At 39.2% G+C, this 17,131-nt stretch overlaps 1 protein-coding gene and 1 non-coding gene across 6 annotated transcripts in view; one reads left to right on the forward strand and one right to left on the reverse strand.

Moving 5' to 3' along the window:
• Positions 1–16,856, reverse strand: part of LEPR (leptin receptor) — a 37,379-nt gene extending 20,523 nt beyond the window's left edge. Inside the window, exons 1-8 of one of the 5 annotated variants that reach the window (XM_054073622.1) lie at positions 16,780–16,856; positions 14,399–14,598; positions 13,874–14,179; positions 12,709–12,826; positions 5,756–5,961; positions 4,411–4,556; positions 3,103–3,247; positions 36–332 (exon numbers count right to left, since the gene is read on the reverse strand). In XM_054073622.1, coding sequence (XP_053929597.1) covers positions 36–332; positions 3,103–3,247; positions 4,411–4,556; positions 5,756–5,961; positions 12,709–12,826; positions 13,874–14,150 — 1,189 coding nt within the window. In that variant the 5' untranslated portion in view covers positions 14,151–14,179; positions 14,399–14,598; positions 16,780–16,856. Of the gene's footprint in view, positions 1–35; positions 333–3,102; positions 3,248–4,410; positions 4,557–5,755; positions 5,962–12,708; positions 12,827–13,873; positions 14,180–14,398; positions 14,872–16,779 lie in introns of those variants that run through there. The other 4 variants (XM_054073625.1, XM_054073623.1, XM_054073621.1 and 1 more) reach the window with 4 other exon arrangements.
• On the forward strand, positions 3,289–3,371 carry TRNAL-CAG (transfer RNA leucine (anticodon CAG)). The gene has a single exon. It is a non-coding gene; the product is annotated as a tRNA-Leu (tRNA).
• Positions 16,857–17,131: the final 275 nt, after the last annotated feature.

Below are 17,131 nucleotides of genomic sequence, written 5' to 3' on the forward strand. Positions count from 1 at the left end.
CCAAAATAATAATTTTAAATCATCTGGAGTCTTACCTACTACATATAATTCAGCGTATCTATGATGACATTCCCTATTTTGATGACAACAGTAAAATGCGTTATAGAAGAAACCTCCTCTAGGTTTTGTTGCTTTCAAGTTGAAAAGAGTAACTTTGCTTACACGATCATTCACAAGCGTATACTGACTTTCTGGGATTTCTTCTGCTAAATTCAGCCACCAAACAATCTTCTTAGACTCTACGATCTTGGTTTTGTTTTTATAGATGCAATGAAAGGAAACGTTAGAACCCACACTGGTCAGTATCTTAGGAGGGAAGTACAGGACTTCAGCTGCACAGAAGGGGGGGAAAAGGGGAAAAAATCCATTGAGAATAGAATGAGAACAAAATAAAAACAAAAGCACATATCAACAGAAAAATTATTATTATTATTGTTATTATTATTATTATCATTATTATCCAGTTCTATTCTAAATTTCCTGTTTCTTAATTACTATTAACAAATATAGGGGAGAGCAGTAGAAATGAGCCTTGGACTGTCTCCGCCATAACTGATGTTTGTAAATTCTGATAAAAATAATACCTCCAGGCAAACAGGAATTAAATGAGCAGAAAACCACTGCAGAGCACAGTGAAAACAATTCACAGCAGCACAAGGGAAATGGGGTCATGCAGGGTCCTGTAAATTCAGTCTTGGGAAACTATATTATCACTGCTCCTTTTCACTCAGCCCACTTTTTAAGGCCTCAGGTCAGTTCATTTAAATCCTGCAACAAGTACTTGCAGCCTAGAAAGGTTTAGCTTCCAAAACCCATCCCACAAACACACCACAAATTTTCAAATCATATAATTGCCCTCAGGTAAAAGTCAGAGAAGATCCAAATAAGAGAAAAGCAATGCTTGAGTTTGTAGAAGAGAAAATCTGCTCCTTTGAACTCTGCAAGGACGTTGAAATCATATGACAGATGAAGCACTACTGTAATACTGGAACATAGATTTTGACAGAACCGGGGGAGAGAGGGTTGAGAATAAGTAAATCAATCTATCGAGCTTTCCAGTAACTAATCCTACTCCTATTGAAGTCATCAGGAGATTAATGTATCAAAAACTTGTTTTACAATCTCAGCAGTGTAGTTAATACCAAATGGTAGCAGCGATACAGTAAGTAATCCACCTACGCATAAAGGCACTAAATTTGCAAAGCATGTGAAGCTACAAGTGTTATACACCTGCTGAACAGGAACAGCTCACCACAGATCAACCCAAAGCCAGCATGAAAATCCTTGCAAGGTCAGGTATGCTTCCCATAGTTGAGGAATCATGTCAGATATTTTCAGTATTTTTCCAAAATACAGACATTCTCAGACAGCAGAGAAGACCTACAATATTGTCATTGTCAAAGGCTTTCATGTTAAATATAAATCAGAACATGAAAGCAGTCAGCTCTAGAAAAATGTAGCTGCCTGCTTTCAGCATTTATTTTGCAGGTGTTGTGTGCCTGCATGAATGCAAGGCAGTGTTCCCCTTACAGCTGCTTCACTGCTTCCAGCTGTGCTGCACGCTCCGCTGTTCTTCCATGGGCTCCTCCTAGCACTGGCCATTAGGGAAATATGCCAATTTGAGCTTCCTGCGGTGAAGAAAATTAATCCCTCTATGCTGCCATCATGTTTGTCACAACGGGATCATTTTACTGATGAGATGTATGTTTAATACAATTACATATCCCATAACAGGATTAATAAAAAATAATCTAAGAGTACCTACTGCACCTCTTTTACATCCAGATTTCTCAATACTCTCATATACTCTTTCTCAAAATAATAGTATGTGTATGTCAGAGAGAGAATGTGTATTTACCCCCCAAAACTACTCTCAAAGCTATATAGTTCTGTATATACGCACATACACATATTGTTTCGTAAGTCCAAAATATTACGGGCCAGTAAGGTCTCTTCTCATACAATCAAACAATCTGTGTTACATGCTGCATAACGATGAGGTTCTGTATATTTTCAGTGTTCTTGGAAGAACTGCAAAGATTAGTTATTTACCAGGGTACTTGATTTAAGCACATGATTTACACTATTTTGCATACAGTAAGCAGGCATACACAAGCATGTGCCGAGGTAAAGCATTAGGATTCTCATGTAACGGTTCAGAGGATATCTGTGACAACACAGACCAAAACATTCTGGTTAACCATAAGCAGGACACGGAAAAATACAACGCAAAACGTCCTTAAATCTTTAGGCTGACCCAAAGCAGCTCAGCATGGAAAGGGAATCAGCAATCCTGCTAAGAGACCAAAGACTTGCCAAACAAAATTTCTTTCCCGCTCTATACGGCCTAACCGTTAAAAAAAAGACCCACTACATTCTATCATTTTAGCAGTAGCTACATTGATACAAGGCACCACATTAAATCCTAAGAGCCCTTTACTCAGTCCAGGAAAGCTCTCATCGCATGCAACGTGTCAGGAACTCACCTTGTTTTGAGACTAAATTGATTATAGTATATAAGATCATACACTTACCAAAATTCACATGCATTGAAAGCAACTGATTGGGGATGTTGTGCAGGCTACAAATGGGGGTCAGCATTACAAACCAAGATGGATTATGTTCAATCTACAAACCCAAAACTGTCCCCTGCACTCTTAGTTCAGCTACAAGGCCTCAGACTAAACTAAAAATTAGAGAAAGCAGTAGGAGAAAAATCTCATATTGAGTAGAAGTTCAACACCATCCACTGTCTTTTGAAATGGAAAAACTGTCAGAAAAAGATCTTTTTCTGGGTCTGAACAGGTGCTTGGTGAGCCAGCAAAGAAGTGTCATGGAACTGCCTATGCAATCCACATGCATTAGTCAGAACTCTTTCTGCCCAAGTTTTGTACAAAGGAAAGAGCAGAATCTCAGGCAAAGCCATACAGAAAGAGAAGCAGAAAGGGAAAGAACTTCCACAGATTTTTCAAGCCAAATTCACGCATAACGTACTCCCTGCATAACACGTGCTCTCAAACAGTCATTCCACAAAACAAAACAAATTGGGAAATCTGTTCCACAAGACCACTTACTGCACATAAGTGACAGCACGTGACCTACCTCCCCAGGTGAGATTATACGGTGTGCTCCAATCACTCCAGAACCCTGGACCATGATGATTCCTGCATCGCACTTGAACAAAGTACAAAGCCTCAAGCAGTGCATGGTCTATGGCCAGTGACGTCTCTAGAGCAACTTGAACCATCTGTCGGATCATCAGAAACTATCATCAATCACTTATGGCAGGTCAGGATGGCCGAGCGGTCTAAGGCGCTGCGTTCAGGTCGCAGTCTCCCCTGGAGGCGTGGGTTCGAATCCCACTTCTGACACTTCTGTTTTTCACAGGCTGAGAGAGTTAGGCTTGTTCAGCCCGGAGAAGAGAAGGCTCCAAGGAGACCTTAGTGCAACCTTCCAGGACCTTACAAAGGCTTGTGGTGACAGGACGAGGGGCAACGGGTATAAGCTGGAGAGGGGCGGATTTAGACTGGACATAAGGAAGAATTTCTTCTCTATGAGGGTGGTGAGGCACTGGCACAGGTTGCCCAGGGAAGCTGTGGCTGCCCCATCCCTGGAGGCCAGGTTGGATGGGCCTTGAGCAGCCTGGTCCAGTGGGAGGTGTCCCTGCCCATGGCAGAGGGGCTGGAACTGGATGATCTTTAAGATCCCTTCCAACCCAAACCATTCGATGATTCTATGATCATTGTTGTATAATGAAACTTTTTTAAAAAAGAAAAATACAGAGGGAATCAAAACAAATAGTCTAAAGAGTAGTGATTCGGTAGTGAATTGCGTAAAAAAAGCTTTCTTCTTTAAATTTAGTGTGAATTGGAGTATGGCAGAGGTTCCATACCGCTGTGGAAAACATGTTCTTTCATTATGGACTGCTAATTAACGGCTGCTTTTCAGTCCAGAGCCAGTTGCATGATAGCAACAGAAAAAGCAATTCACTAACAAAAGCTATAAACACATATGCATGTATCACAGAATTTGGAGGTTGCTGAAAAGAGAAAGCTTTGCCTTCAGACTTCACAGAATTTAGCGTTTCATCCAGAAAGGAAGATTGAGTTTGTAAGACCCAACAGGAGACAGGTCTTTCATCATTGTGTAGTGGTTCTGCTCGTGTAACAGATGTAAAATTCAGGTTGCCAGCTTTATCACATTCTGTTGATGTTGACCAGGGTCTACAGGACATACCAGCTCAGGAGAAACCACTGTGCCATGACCAGTTCCATCAGACCAGCCATCTTGTTCAACCCAACAGAGCCACTGCACAAGGACAACAGGGGTGTTAAGAAATCCGGGGCTCTGAAAGAGACCCATCAACCTGCACCGCTCCATCGTAAAACAAAGTGAGCAGAGATGACTCACCTGCCCAGCATTTTGACCTGAATTTGCAGAGATCTTCACTTCATACTGAAGTCGATACGGTATCAGCACAGGGTCAGACCAGCAGATCTTCACTTGGCCTTTCTCTGTCATTTCCAGATGCAGGTTCAGTGGAGGTTCAGGCTTTACTGTGGACAAATTAATTGACAAGTTTAGCACTAACCTTATGGCCTATGACTGCTGGCAGTAAAGGCTTTTTACTGGTTCGGAAGTCTCTTTCATGCCTCTTCTTTAAACTTTGTGTTCAAGAGCTGCTCTACAGCGAGCGTATGACAGAGTAATGTGTAATATCACTGGAAAAGTGCACTCTAGCACTACAGTTAGTTACCAGGACATGCTGTTTGACCTAAAGTTTGACTTAAAACTACTAGGAGGAGGGATAGCTTTCAAAACAAAAGTCAGTAACTTATACATCACAATTTTGCGAAGCTTACAGTACAAATGATGTCTGTTCTCCTGATGCCACTGTTCCACCCATACCATCTATAAGCAAGTTCAGCTCTACATTGCACAAGAATTCATCATTTTACTTTCAAAAATAATTTTTAATTGTGCTAAATCTTGGCAGAATATATACAAATATTATGCATTTTTTAAATATACTTCACTAAGCAGAACCACCTAACTGTATCATTTGAAACACTGGCAGATGCAACTCTGAATTATCTTTTTTTTCCTGTAGCATACTCTAAAAGCAGCAAGAGGATACATGCAACCTCTCATCTTCAAAACTAGCCCACCCAGAGACTTTTAACTTATCCTGTCGGCAAAGCACATCAGTTAGGAAGAGGTTTATAAAACTTCTATTTTTTTCCCCCACAGCTGATAGAGTTACTGCCTTTTGAAATTTGCCAACATCTGCAATAACTGTATATTGGACAGCAACGTGTATTATTCATACTGTCAGCATAGTTTTAACTTGATTAAATACAGAGGAATGTTTTTCAACTCGGAAAATGCTGGAACTGTACGTGTAAGAATGCATCAGGACAACAGAGCTGCTTGAGAGAAGAGCAGTTTTATCTGCTAAGTAACTTTAGCAACAGCTTTTTTTCCCCTCACTCTTTAAATTAAATCCTCAGCATCACAAATAAGCTCCACTGCTGCTCCAGACTCAGGCGCAGAGCAGTCCTGATTAGAAATGAAAGCTCAAGTATTTTGAAAGCCTGGCCTCTGCTCAGTATGGTTTGGTACTATAGCCCAGACCGGCATTAGCTGGCTAAGAAACATGTACAGCACCACCCTGAGCAAGCATTCTCCTTCTCCATAAGACACATCCTGCTGCTTTTCTCTATTAAAAAAGGTTTGAAATATAGGTCACACTTACCTATGTCTATGGGATTGACTGACATCAAAGGTGACCACAAAGATGTTACCCCAGTCCTCACCTTCAGCCACATGACATAAGTGTAGTTGAGCCTCGGAGAAGGCACACAGCACTCACACTCATCATAGTCCCTACAGTCACACTGAGCAACCATGACAGTTCCCTTCAGAGAGCTTGTAGAGACATCTCTGAGTGGCAGATCTGATCTACAAGGGAAAAAATCAAACCATAAAACAAAACAACCCTTCCAATTTCCTTCCATACTGTAGCTCGACAGAGGAGCTTTGTCCATCTGAATAAGGTTTCTTTACAAAAAAATAAATATTAATGAAAACGTTAAAAAGGTATCAAACGTAACCAATTGCTTTTATTTTGCTGCCTCACTCTCTTTAAATGGTTTCCAAGTAAAGCATTTAAGACGATTTCACGAATATTCCTAAGGTTTGACTTTGAAACAAATGTGTTACAATACCAGATGACCCCTTTAGTTTAGTCAGACTGATTTCTAATGCCTGAGGGTAACTATGACTGGATATACAAAGTTGGTTACCTTACAGTGGAGTAACCGGCAGCTCTCTGCCACCTCCATGGAGATTATTTTCTAATTCCCATTCATGAAGCACTGAAATAGAATCTAAAAAATTAACATTCCTTCCAGCTTCTGCTACAAGTAATATAATAATCAAAAATAATTCTTTAAGTGAAAAAAAAGTTTTAGAACAACAAAAGGCTAAAGACCTCCACTATTCGGTACATTTTAGCACTCGTTTTCAATGAATCACAGTATTTGAAAAAAAAAAAAAAGACACATGTCCTTCGAAAATCTTAGTGTTGTGCAATTAATTCCAAGATAAGGCTTCCATTATTTTTATGCACAGCATGTTTGTCTATTAGATAGGCTGATGTTTCCTAGGAAAGCAAATTATTTACTCATACATATTACTACTATTGTCTTGGACAGGCTCATGGAAAGCATTTAGCCAGTAACTTACTGCATTTTGCTCTTATTGCTTCTCAGTGTAAAGCTCATGGGACTATTTTCGACTCGAGTGTTCAGATTTAGTTTCAAGGGGGTTTGTTTGCCTTTTTTTTTTTCTTTTTATTAACACTCCTTTGAGAATTTAACACACAGTTCTTGATCACATAATCAACTGCAAAAAATATGTGGTCTAAGATGAACTTCTTAACTTTTAAACAACTAATAGCTGCACGGGCATAATATAGGTTTCATGAAGAGTTTGTTCAGATTTTCTAATGATATGATTTCAATACATTTTAAACGCAATAAATAACAAAGTAGCACATACTGATTCAAGCAGTGGTGCATTATGCCTCTTGATGCTAGCAAACATTTTATAGGACGCAAAAAGAACATATGCATTCATACTGAAATACAGGCCATCCCACTCAGTTTGTAACTCTAAAATATACACCGTTTTCCTTTGGTCATCTTCAAGAAGCAGCACAAAGAAGACCCATACTACTTACTACCCATTAGTAAATAGATGCTTTTCAAGTAAGTTTTACAGGCATTTTTAGAGCAATCCTCGTGTATGATTAATGATTTGTACATGTTTTTAATCACTTTTGACTGTAGTCAAACTATTGTAGTCAAACAAATTCTCAATTTATGAAATAAATACTGCACAAGCGGGCATAAGGCAGCTTCTATTCTGAGAACAACTAGCAGCTCCCAAAGTATTCTGCATTCTTATTTCTATTGCACAGATATTCTGTAGGCTCTTTCAAACACAGACACACGTTTGTGGTGCACTGCAAGTATTGAGTGACAAAGGACTCCTTAAGGTAGTGAATGTAATAGCATAAATTCTTTGTGGCCAAACTTCTCACAGCAGCAACACCAAGAAAAATCCTGACAGTTAAACTATCCTGGGTTCTCTCCTACTTCTGATAGTTCATCCTTACAAAAAAACTTATGTTTTGAATTGTTCTGAAGTAGTTTTGTAATTATCTCTATTTAGCAAGTGGTTTGTTTTACTAATTCAGAGAAAGCAATTGAAATTAACAGAATAAAAACCTTTCTGTAAGTTTTAAATAACTTTAAGAGTTGGTGTGACTCATTCTGACACTTGAATTCATGGAAGGTAGAGACCTCTACATTTGGAGGAGAAGAAAGGACAAGACCTTTTGATTTTTTGTTTGTTTTTATTCAATTTGGTACCTAGCCCGTTTAACAGACTGCAGAGCACAGGCAAAATGGGCATGATTCACTGATCACGTTACTATAATCTGCCTTACTTAAAAGAGAAAAGGTCAGAAACACGGGAGAGGTTGGAAACAAGTAAATGGGCTGATGAACTATGGGGAAACGCATGTGCAAATCATGCTGACTGGGACGGCCAAGGAACCCATGATGTACATATATGGATCTCCTTGAATCAGGGCCCCACTGTCCTCATGGTGCACTGACAAACACACACACATCCTGCATCCACCTTACCTTTAGGATACTCTCTGCAGCTGATAACACAACAATTTCCAACAACACTATGTCCTCACAGCACCCGTACTCTGCAATAATGACTCTATTTGCTATGCAGGCTCATTTACATATGTAGTTTGCATTTATTAGTGCTACAGTCAGTCAATACTAACATTCCTAAAATAATTTTTACCAGTATTCATAGATGTTAGGACATAAGAATTATGGAGCCTTATGCTGATGGTATCTGGCAGACATAGAGCTTTTAAATTACTTGGAATATTTTTGTTTTTATAGTTGTGGTTTCACTTCTTTCTCTTGAATTTCTTTTCAAAGACTTCGCAGAATTGTCTTTCAAGTTTCCCTGCCTTCTACTGTCGCTCACAGATTTTATTAGTTCATCAATCTGTAAGAATGCGGCCTTTTCAAACAGTACCTTTTAACCTTGAAAAACCTGACCAATCTGGAAAAGGAGTTACAACTTCCTTACCATCTTTCTCCTAATCATTCCTAATGACTATTTCAGTTTCTAACCATCAAATTGACCTTATTTGCACTCAGAAGACCACTCCCCAGGTTGTGCCGTGCCAGTATTGTGTTTCAAAGGCCACTTATTTGGGATTAGAGAGGCATGGGCTGATATTTCCCCGTCCTTCCCCTGCAAAAATCTTTTCATTTGTTTACTGTATAAAGTTCTGTGTGTAGGAACATAAGTGCAAATGGAGGAAACTCCTGTGGCTCAATGTCAGGTAGGTTTTCTACCCCTTGTGACAGAGAAATATTTCCCTTTTGTGCTGTAGACTTCTACAGCTCACTACTCCCGCAGGCCACCAGGGAAAGACTAAGCTATGCTATCAGATGCCAGGCCCACTCCTGGAGGAAAATATTCAAATACTAAAAAATAGGGTCATGAGCTTTGCATTTCTGCAAACTGGTGAGACACAGGGACCATCCCACAAAACTGAGTTTGGGATAAGGGAACAGATCAATAGAGAATGTAACTATGAGGGTCCCCCGTATCAACTTATTCCAAATTGCCAAGCCTGAGCTAAATGTATGAGACCTGATTACAAGCAAAACAGCAGAAAGCCAAAGTATTTTGGAGAACTGCCACAGCCTGGGATTGCAGGAGCAGTCTGTCATCTTCAGTTTGGCTGCAGATGGATCCAGATGCAGAATATCCATTGGTCCTGAACTGCAGATACTGACTTTAAAGGAGCTTATGTTTACAAAGCCCTCACAGGTTCAGGAGAGGTCAGTGCCTTCACTCAGTACGACTGGAGAAATTTTGGGTAAACTTAAAACAAGCAACCAGCTATTAAAAACTGATTTTTATATTGAACTTGCAACACATGGAGAGAAACCATAAATCCTGGTTCAACAAGCACTTTCCATCACACAACAGGGATCAGATCCAACAAAGATTCAAGCTGTGGTGGGGGGAAGGGAAAACAGAGGGGTTATAAAACACATGAGTATATACTATGTCCCCATTCAGTTTTATAGTGTTGGCTGCTGGAATGGAGAGATTTGTCGTGGCACAGAGAGGTATGTAAAAACCAGATAGCAGCGTATGAACTTCTATGAAGGGACTACCAGAGCCCACCACTGAGATTCAACAGAAAACTAGAGAACTGCACTTCAGTTTTTAATGGCTGACAGGGGAGAGAGAACGTGCAAAGGCAACGTGACTTTAAGCTGCAAACAGGGGACTTAAGCATAAGACATTGCAGAAGAGGGATAAAAAACATGAATACTGCAAGCATGTATCTGAGGCTTATTTTAATTTTCCAGTCCAAACAGTGCACTTTTCAGCTGTGCACAGATAGTTCTTTTAGTTACTACCTTAACTCTTCCTGAATGTTTTGTATTGTGGTGTACAATTCAACCATACTTCAGAAGCTGGTTTTATTTATGCTAAATTAATCTGTGGCCCCATAGTGAGCTTCTAGACTTTAAATTAGAAGCTGCAAAATGTCTTTACTGAATTTCAATCAATTTCTTGCAATTGGAACACCTAAGCGAAAACAAAAGGTCAAAATTGTTTTAGGAATAAACACCTTAACTTCTGCAATTCCCTTAATTTCAGAAAAGGCACAATATCACTTTTAGGTAGTCATGTCAAGGCATATCAGAAATTAAAGTCATCACTGTAATTCTGCTTTCAGTATTGCCATATGCTGTGTTTGTGCTTTCAGTATTGCCATATGCTGTGTTTGTGCAAGCACTACCTTGATTAGGACTTGACGGTGCAAGGCTGGGGTTCAAAGGATTTTCAATAATTGTATTCAATTGTATTTCAATGTATTTGACATATAGTAGCTCTAGGACAGTCCTTATTTGAACAAGCTGCCCCACTGAACTGCAGAACATCTGATGGCTGCCTACTTTACAAGAGGGTATGTCTCTCATGACAGGTTAATGTTCTCCATCTGAAGAAGGCTCAATGTCTAACTCATGCACTCAACTAAGCTGCCAGTCTTAAGGCAAAGTGCATTATTTACCCTTAGAAACATGGGAGCCTAGACCCAGAACTAAAGGAGAGCCTCAGAGGTACTTCTAATAGGTCAGAAATAAGTGTACACCCCATAGATCACCATCTGCTGAAAGGGAAAATTACGATCAGTGCTCAAAATTAAACTGGGAGCATTCATCTGTGTCACTACAAAAGGATCCCTAAGGCTAAGTGATTCTCGTTAACGCAATTAACCGTCAGGGTTTACAGTATTCCTAGAATACATAACACTGGAAAGATCATTTACTTTTGGTAGACAATTAACATAATTTGTCTAATTAAGTTTCAGAATAACCTTTCTCCTCCCAAAGACAAACTGCTAGGGAAGGTAAAAACGCTATCGCTATTCTTGCCTAAGCCTCTTCCAGAACACTGTTGTAGCACTGTTTGGGCCTGAACAAAACATTTTATTCAAGGTAACCTGATACGTTTCACAAGCAGGCAAATTGTGGAAGTTCAAAATAAGAAGATACTCCTTTAAAGCCAAAAAAATTTAAAGCTGCTTACAATGCAAGCTTTTTTGTTGTATATTCTTCTAGGTGATTATTTTTGTGCACTGCCTGTCCTATATGTGAGAATTCTGGCTTGATCTCCAGACTCCCAGGGAGTAACACATGCCAGGGATGCATTTTTTAAAATCCGGAATGTTTTCAAGGTATTCTGGCTCATGTGAATAAAATGTTAAGGTAGCAGCAAGCCAACAGGGAAAGCTGTCAGTTTACCAAAATCTGAAATGCTTTGCTAGCTGTTCCCCCAGAACATAACAGAACCTAGAAGAAAAATATTCATATGAAATCTGAGGAGTAAAACAACTTCTCCAGTGTCAGGGGCTGCACTGCATCTCTCCTTTGCAGCAAAGAGAAATCAAGTATGGAAATGCCACAGCGACTCCAGTGAGTCTATGAGGCCTGCTCTCATAAACTGTGTGACACTTACTAAATTCCCTTCAAAATACAAAGAACCTCTTCATCCCAGCTGGGACACAAATCTGTTGTTCCATGGCTGTTAGGCTTACCAGAAAAATTCAGTGTAGAGATTACTACACTAAGATTACCCTCAAAGCTTTTCCTAGGGCAGTCAAGACTGGATGGAACACAAGCAAACTCAGATCTGCTTCTCCCTCAAACACACATGTAATAGTATTTCGGATATCAAAGCAATGAGGAATACTGGAAATGGGAACCCACTCAAAATCTGATTTCAGCTTTAAAGCATGACGTCAACTAAACGACCATATGCATTACTAGTTAGTACACTTACATTCATGGTAAGTGATAGCCAGCTTTTTAAGTAGAAGTCACCATTTGTAAATTCAGCTAATTAAACTATTTCTGTTTAGCCTGTTTCCTAGGGAAATTAAGTCTGTGTGCTTCTGCCATTCTTCCCAACCTATCACTACTTCAGAAAAAAACAGTGAGGCTTCATAAGAGGAACAAAATAGATCTGTTTATGATTAAATCAGGCAAGTCACATACACAAGGCCTGCTCACCCCACAATCAGGACATTTACCATCTCTTACCATTCCAGTGAATATTTGCCACATTGACAACTGCACAGGCGAGCAGCTCTCAGAGGCATAAAGGTGAAGTGAGTACTGTATTAAATGTAAAGTCACATACTCACTTCAAGAAAGAGAACATTATGGTCAAAAGCATAAAAAAGGCAGAACAAGACCACAGCTTTAAAATTAAGTAATTGTAACAGCAAAGATATTTGAGCAAATAAACACTGAAATCAGTAAAGCATTTTAAGAAATATGGAAAGGACGGAGGAAGGGGACCCTCCATTCCAACCATTTCTCTTTCAAAGACAGAAATATAAACCTCCCAAATTATATGAGATTACTTTTAGATATGGCAAAGGTACATAACATACTATCTGCTTGCAAAGTAAACGCTACTGCTGTGTGGCAGCTTGAGGCCAATGTTAATGTTTTAGGAAGTGCTTTCAGAATTCTAATGCTAGTAGTGACAAATTTAAGAGTCTGTACTTACATGGCATATGAAAGATTAACCTTCAAGTCAGGTCTTAAGTACAAACTGAAAAACCGAAGGCTACAAACTAACAGGTCCAGCTTGCCTTTTATCCAGCATTCAATGTTCCAATTTGAATCTAAACAAAAGAAAAGGATTAAACATTTCTGAATTATATTAAAAGCAAAACAAACTAACAAAAAAAAAAACAACTGAAGAGCTAGGATAAAATGTACTCACTAAGAGAGAATAAGCACCAGATATTCATGAAGGTGAGGCTGGACAAGTGTGCAAATGTTTATGCATTAATCCTTGCTGAATTGGGCACCAGTGTATGCCCTTAAACACTTAAAAGGCTAATAATCTATGTGATGCTGCTGCATTCCAATTATTAGAGAAGAATATATTTTACCTGGCTTTCTGGACAACACCACAAGGGGAAGAAATAAATTAAGACACGGTTGCTTGAAGGTTTTGCTACTGTTAACTGGTGCAGCCTCTACCTGGCTGTACCGTGTACACGTTCTGCACACATATGCAGCTGTACTGCACACACAACAGCAACAAACTCAGTGCGGCAGTCTATGCAACAGAGATTTCTTTGTTCCATGGGACAGTTCTTGTAAAATGAAATTCTGCTCCACTGAGGTCAATGAGATTCCTGCCACTGAAAGCAGTGTGCCAACAGGCCAATATGCTGCTCAGACTGTGGTTTACAGGAGAAGAAAAACAGCCTAGGAAAAAATTCTTCAGTCTAATCCATGTACAGGTACTTACTAAGGCATCACAATCTAGGCAGAAAATATGGCACTTGCTTACCATCTTCTTCACCTCCTGAAGGAGTTTTAAAGCCCATATCCACAAAACTATTTTAAATATTTCTCATAGTGTCTAAACATCTTTGAAGATCTGAGTTTAAATCCTCATACAAAGTGCTACATATTTTATGCAGAATTCCCCTAGAGAGGCAGCCAACTTTTTTTCCCCACTTTGAAACCGTGCTATCCAATTTCCTTCCTCTTCCACTACAGACATCTGTGAGGACGGATTTTACCACACTATGTTGTCTGCTCTGGCTAAAAATGCATACCCATTGATGAAACCTATCCCCCTCCTCACAGACAACAAAACATCCCAACCGTTTTTTTAAGAAGTACCTTCTTATGCCCTTGAATAGAAAACCTACCTATTTCCTGAGAAGAAGTGATACTTATTTCTGAAGGAAATAACCTCCTTGCTTGCATGTTTGCTCTGTACAAAGAACAATCAATGTTGTTATCACTCCAAAGGCAACAAAGAAAACTTTCTTCATTCATTCGCAAGCGAGGTTTAGTTTTCGATGCTCCATGCTGTCTCCTCAAACCAGAGCTCTCTACAACTCCAGCAGAGAAAGGACTCAAAACCGTCTCATTCATTAGCATGCAGGGTAATGTAAAGTTCATGGAAGGAATTTGATGCACCATACAAAGGGCAACTGCAATTTGAAGAAAGTCTGCAAATACAAAGGCAAAGATGTCAGAAATAAAGACTTCATGTTACTTGACAATGGAAAGGCAGTGGCTGATGTTATACAGAAACACAATCATTACATAAAAATAAGACTGTTTCCAGGGACTATTTGGAGTTGCAGGTGAAATTAATAAAACAACCCCTCTGAACTGATGTCAGAACTGCAGATGCCAGCCTTCTCCCCCAAGGTAACTACACTAACCTTTTTGTTCTCTCAGCCTCTTGAAATAGGTCGAGACGAAGACTGCAGGTGAAGCATCTCTTCCGGGTAAATCAGCTTAAATTAATTCAAAATACAGTGAAATCTAAACCCAAGTTTACACACTTATACAGGTATGAGTGTAATCTCCCGCTGCAGGGCTGGGACACTTGCAATCCAGCTCTTATAGCACAGCTCAGTCACTGGAGAAAAAATAATCCCATTGTAACTATAATAGATAGTCACATTGCAACTGTCAAATACCGAAGAATAGTATTACCAGAATATATGAGTGGATGTAACTAAATAACCCCAAGGCATTATCTGGGAAATGAGATGTAAGAAAAGAAGAATCCTTTCCATCTTAGATTCTTTAAAGTAAAAATGCTCTGACCACATGTGTAGCTCTTGTTGGTAAGTTATTGCTTGAATTACACTAATAATGATCTTGAGAATGATGAGCATGCCGGTTTTGGAAACAGCTGACTGTAAAACACTGTGTGAATTTCAAAGATTAAAGCTGTAGTTGCAGGAAAGCATGTGGGTCATTTTCACATTAAAAAAAAAACAAAAAAAACCCCCAGAATTTATCTAGTGCTTTCATTAACAGCACGTAAGTATAAGCTAAATAATATTAAAAACACAAAATGCAAGCTTTTAAAACAGTAGATGCAGCTACCTTAAAAGCAGACACTGTGTTACTATGCAGTGTATTCGAGTCTTTAATTTTCTCTTCACACAGATTTTGTAGCACCAGACTTCTGAAGGACTCTGCTTTTCTCCTCTCTCATTTAACAGAGTTTGTGCCTCTGTAAATATCAACTTTATTAGGCCTGCCAGCTGCATGTGGAGGACTCAGTTGACCAGACAGACTATTAGTATAATAACAGATGATTAAAAAAGTACAAATGAGTAAGTGACATGACTGCCTATGAGGCAGGACAGATAACTAACACACCGCCCAATGCAGAGAGTCAGTTGTAGGGTGGGTAGACATCTCTACCAGTCATCTCTTGTTCTAGAAAATGACTGCTCCCTTACACATTGCACCAGACAGCTTCATGGGATTAATTACATTCAATATTGTCAAAATGTGTGCAGCTACTTACCACTCTGCAGAAGTGTTAAGAAAATAAAACAACTATAATGCATTACAATAGACAACACTTAGCACAGGATTGACAGAGCTCTTAAATGCCCATTAGTAAACAGCAGCATGCATTAAGAATGTTTTCCTGCTAAAGGCTTAACAGCTTGTCCATGACACAGGCACACAGGAGGCCGCCACTTACAGTTCTGTCCCTCAAAGGGCAGCTTATTTTATGTCTGGGTTCACAGGGCTACAAAGATGCTAGCCATGGAGATTTGCTTTTTTGGAATCAGATGGAGACAGCCCCTCAATGGATACACTGCCTTTCAGTCCTTACAGGCCATCAGATAGTGACAAACCGCTCTGAAGCCTAATGAAAACTCCCTGAGGCATCCAGGTTTTCTAATTAAAAGGTACATAACATGTTTAGATTACGTAAGGTATCTAAAAGGAAAATTTCAACAACAAAATAGCTGATACTGAGCGCATAAAGGTACGTATACAGAAAGATAAAGAAGGACACGTTTATGGAAAAGATAAAGATGTGTATGTATACAGAAAAGAGACAGAAATCTAAAGATGTATTTATCTTTTATGAAGATGGAAGATGACACAAATTTTGAAGCTAACTTCATTGGATAACAGCATCTACTTTCTCCCTAAGTATCATCACCAGAAGTTTCTAAATAGTTCTTATTTTAGTCCAAATAATGAACAGCAAATACCAGCTGTTTCAGAACAGCATACACCAATATCATTACAGACATTTCCCAATTAGAAAACCAGTTTATTATATTCAACATTTGCAGTTAACTGAGCACCCTTAAACAGCACTATGCACACGAAAGCAGGAATGTCAGCTAGAGCTCAAACTCAAAGTGGCACCCGAGCTACACTGAATGGAAACTTTGCAGTTCTGACAGAGTTTTCCCTTCCGCTTTTAGACCTATTAGAGTAACAATCAAATTGACTGTGAACACCTATCTTATCAAATTTTGACTGCGGGTTTATTTGAATGCATCTTGAGTTACCAAATACTTTCTACTGATGTTTCCTGATCTTAAAAGTCAGTTGCACTGCTCCTTGGGATAAGAAACATAGGCACAACCCTGAAGGTGTCAACATTTCAATTCCACACAATAACACCATCAGGTTCCTTTCTTTATATTCCAGATGCATGTTGTCATAAGATACTAATCCAGTATCTTGGCTTGAAACACCACTGTAAAACAGAAAAGGTGGTTACTCTTCATTCTACATTATTACCAACAGAGATAATTATCTACTAACTTACCCAATAGCACAAACGTGGTCAGAATGATTTGCCAGTACATCTTGTTTTGTAGACCTGATCTGAAAAACATACAGAAAATTAACTGAGAGCTGATAATGATCAGTCCATTATTTCTCAAGGGCTTCATTTCAGTGCGCTGCAGTTAATTTGATACTCACACCTTTGTAAGCTGAAAAGAAGAACAAAATCACATGTTGTTCGAAGAAAAAACATTACTTAGAATATCAATTAAGTATCAGTACAGCTTTTCTCTCATGGTTAAAGCCATGTAGCACCTTATTTCTCCAGGTTTTTGCTGATTATTGTCCACCTTCTGGGTTTGCTCATGCGAAAGGCACTACAAATCCAAACA

The sequence above is a fragment of the Cuculus canorus genome, chromosome 8 (assembly GCF_017976375.1).
Source record: "Cuculus canorus isolate bCucCan1 chromosome 8, bCucCan1.pri, whole genome shotgun sequence".
NCBI lineage: Eukaryota > Metazoa > Chordata > Aves > Cuculiformes > Cuculidae > Cuculus > Cuculus canorus.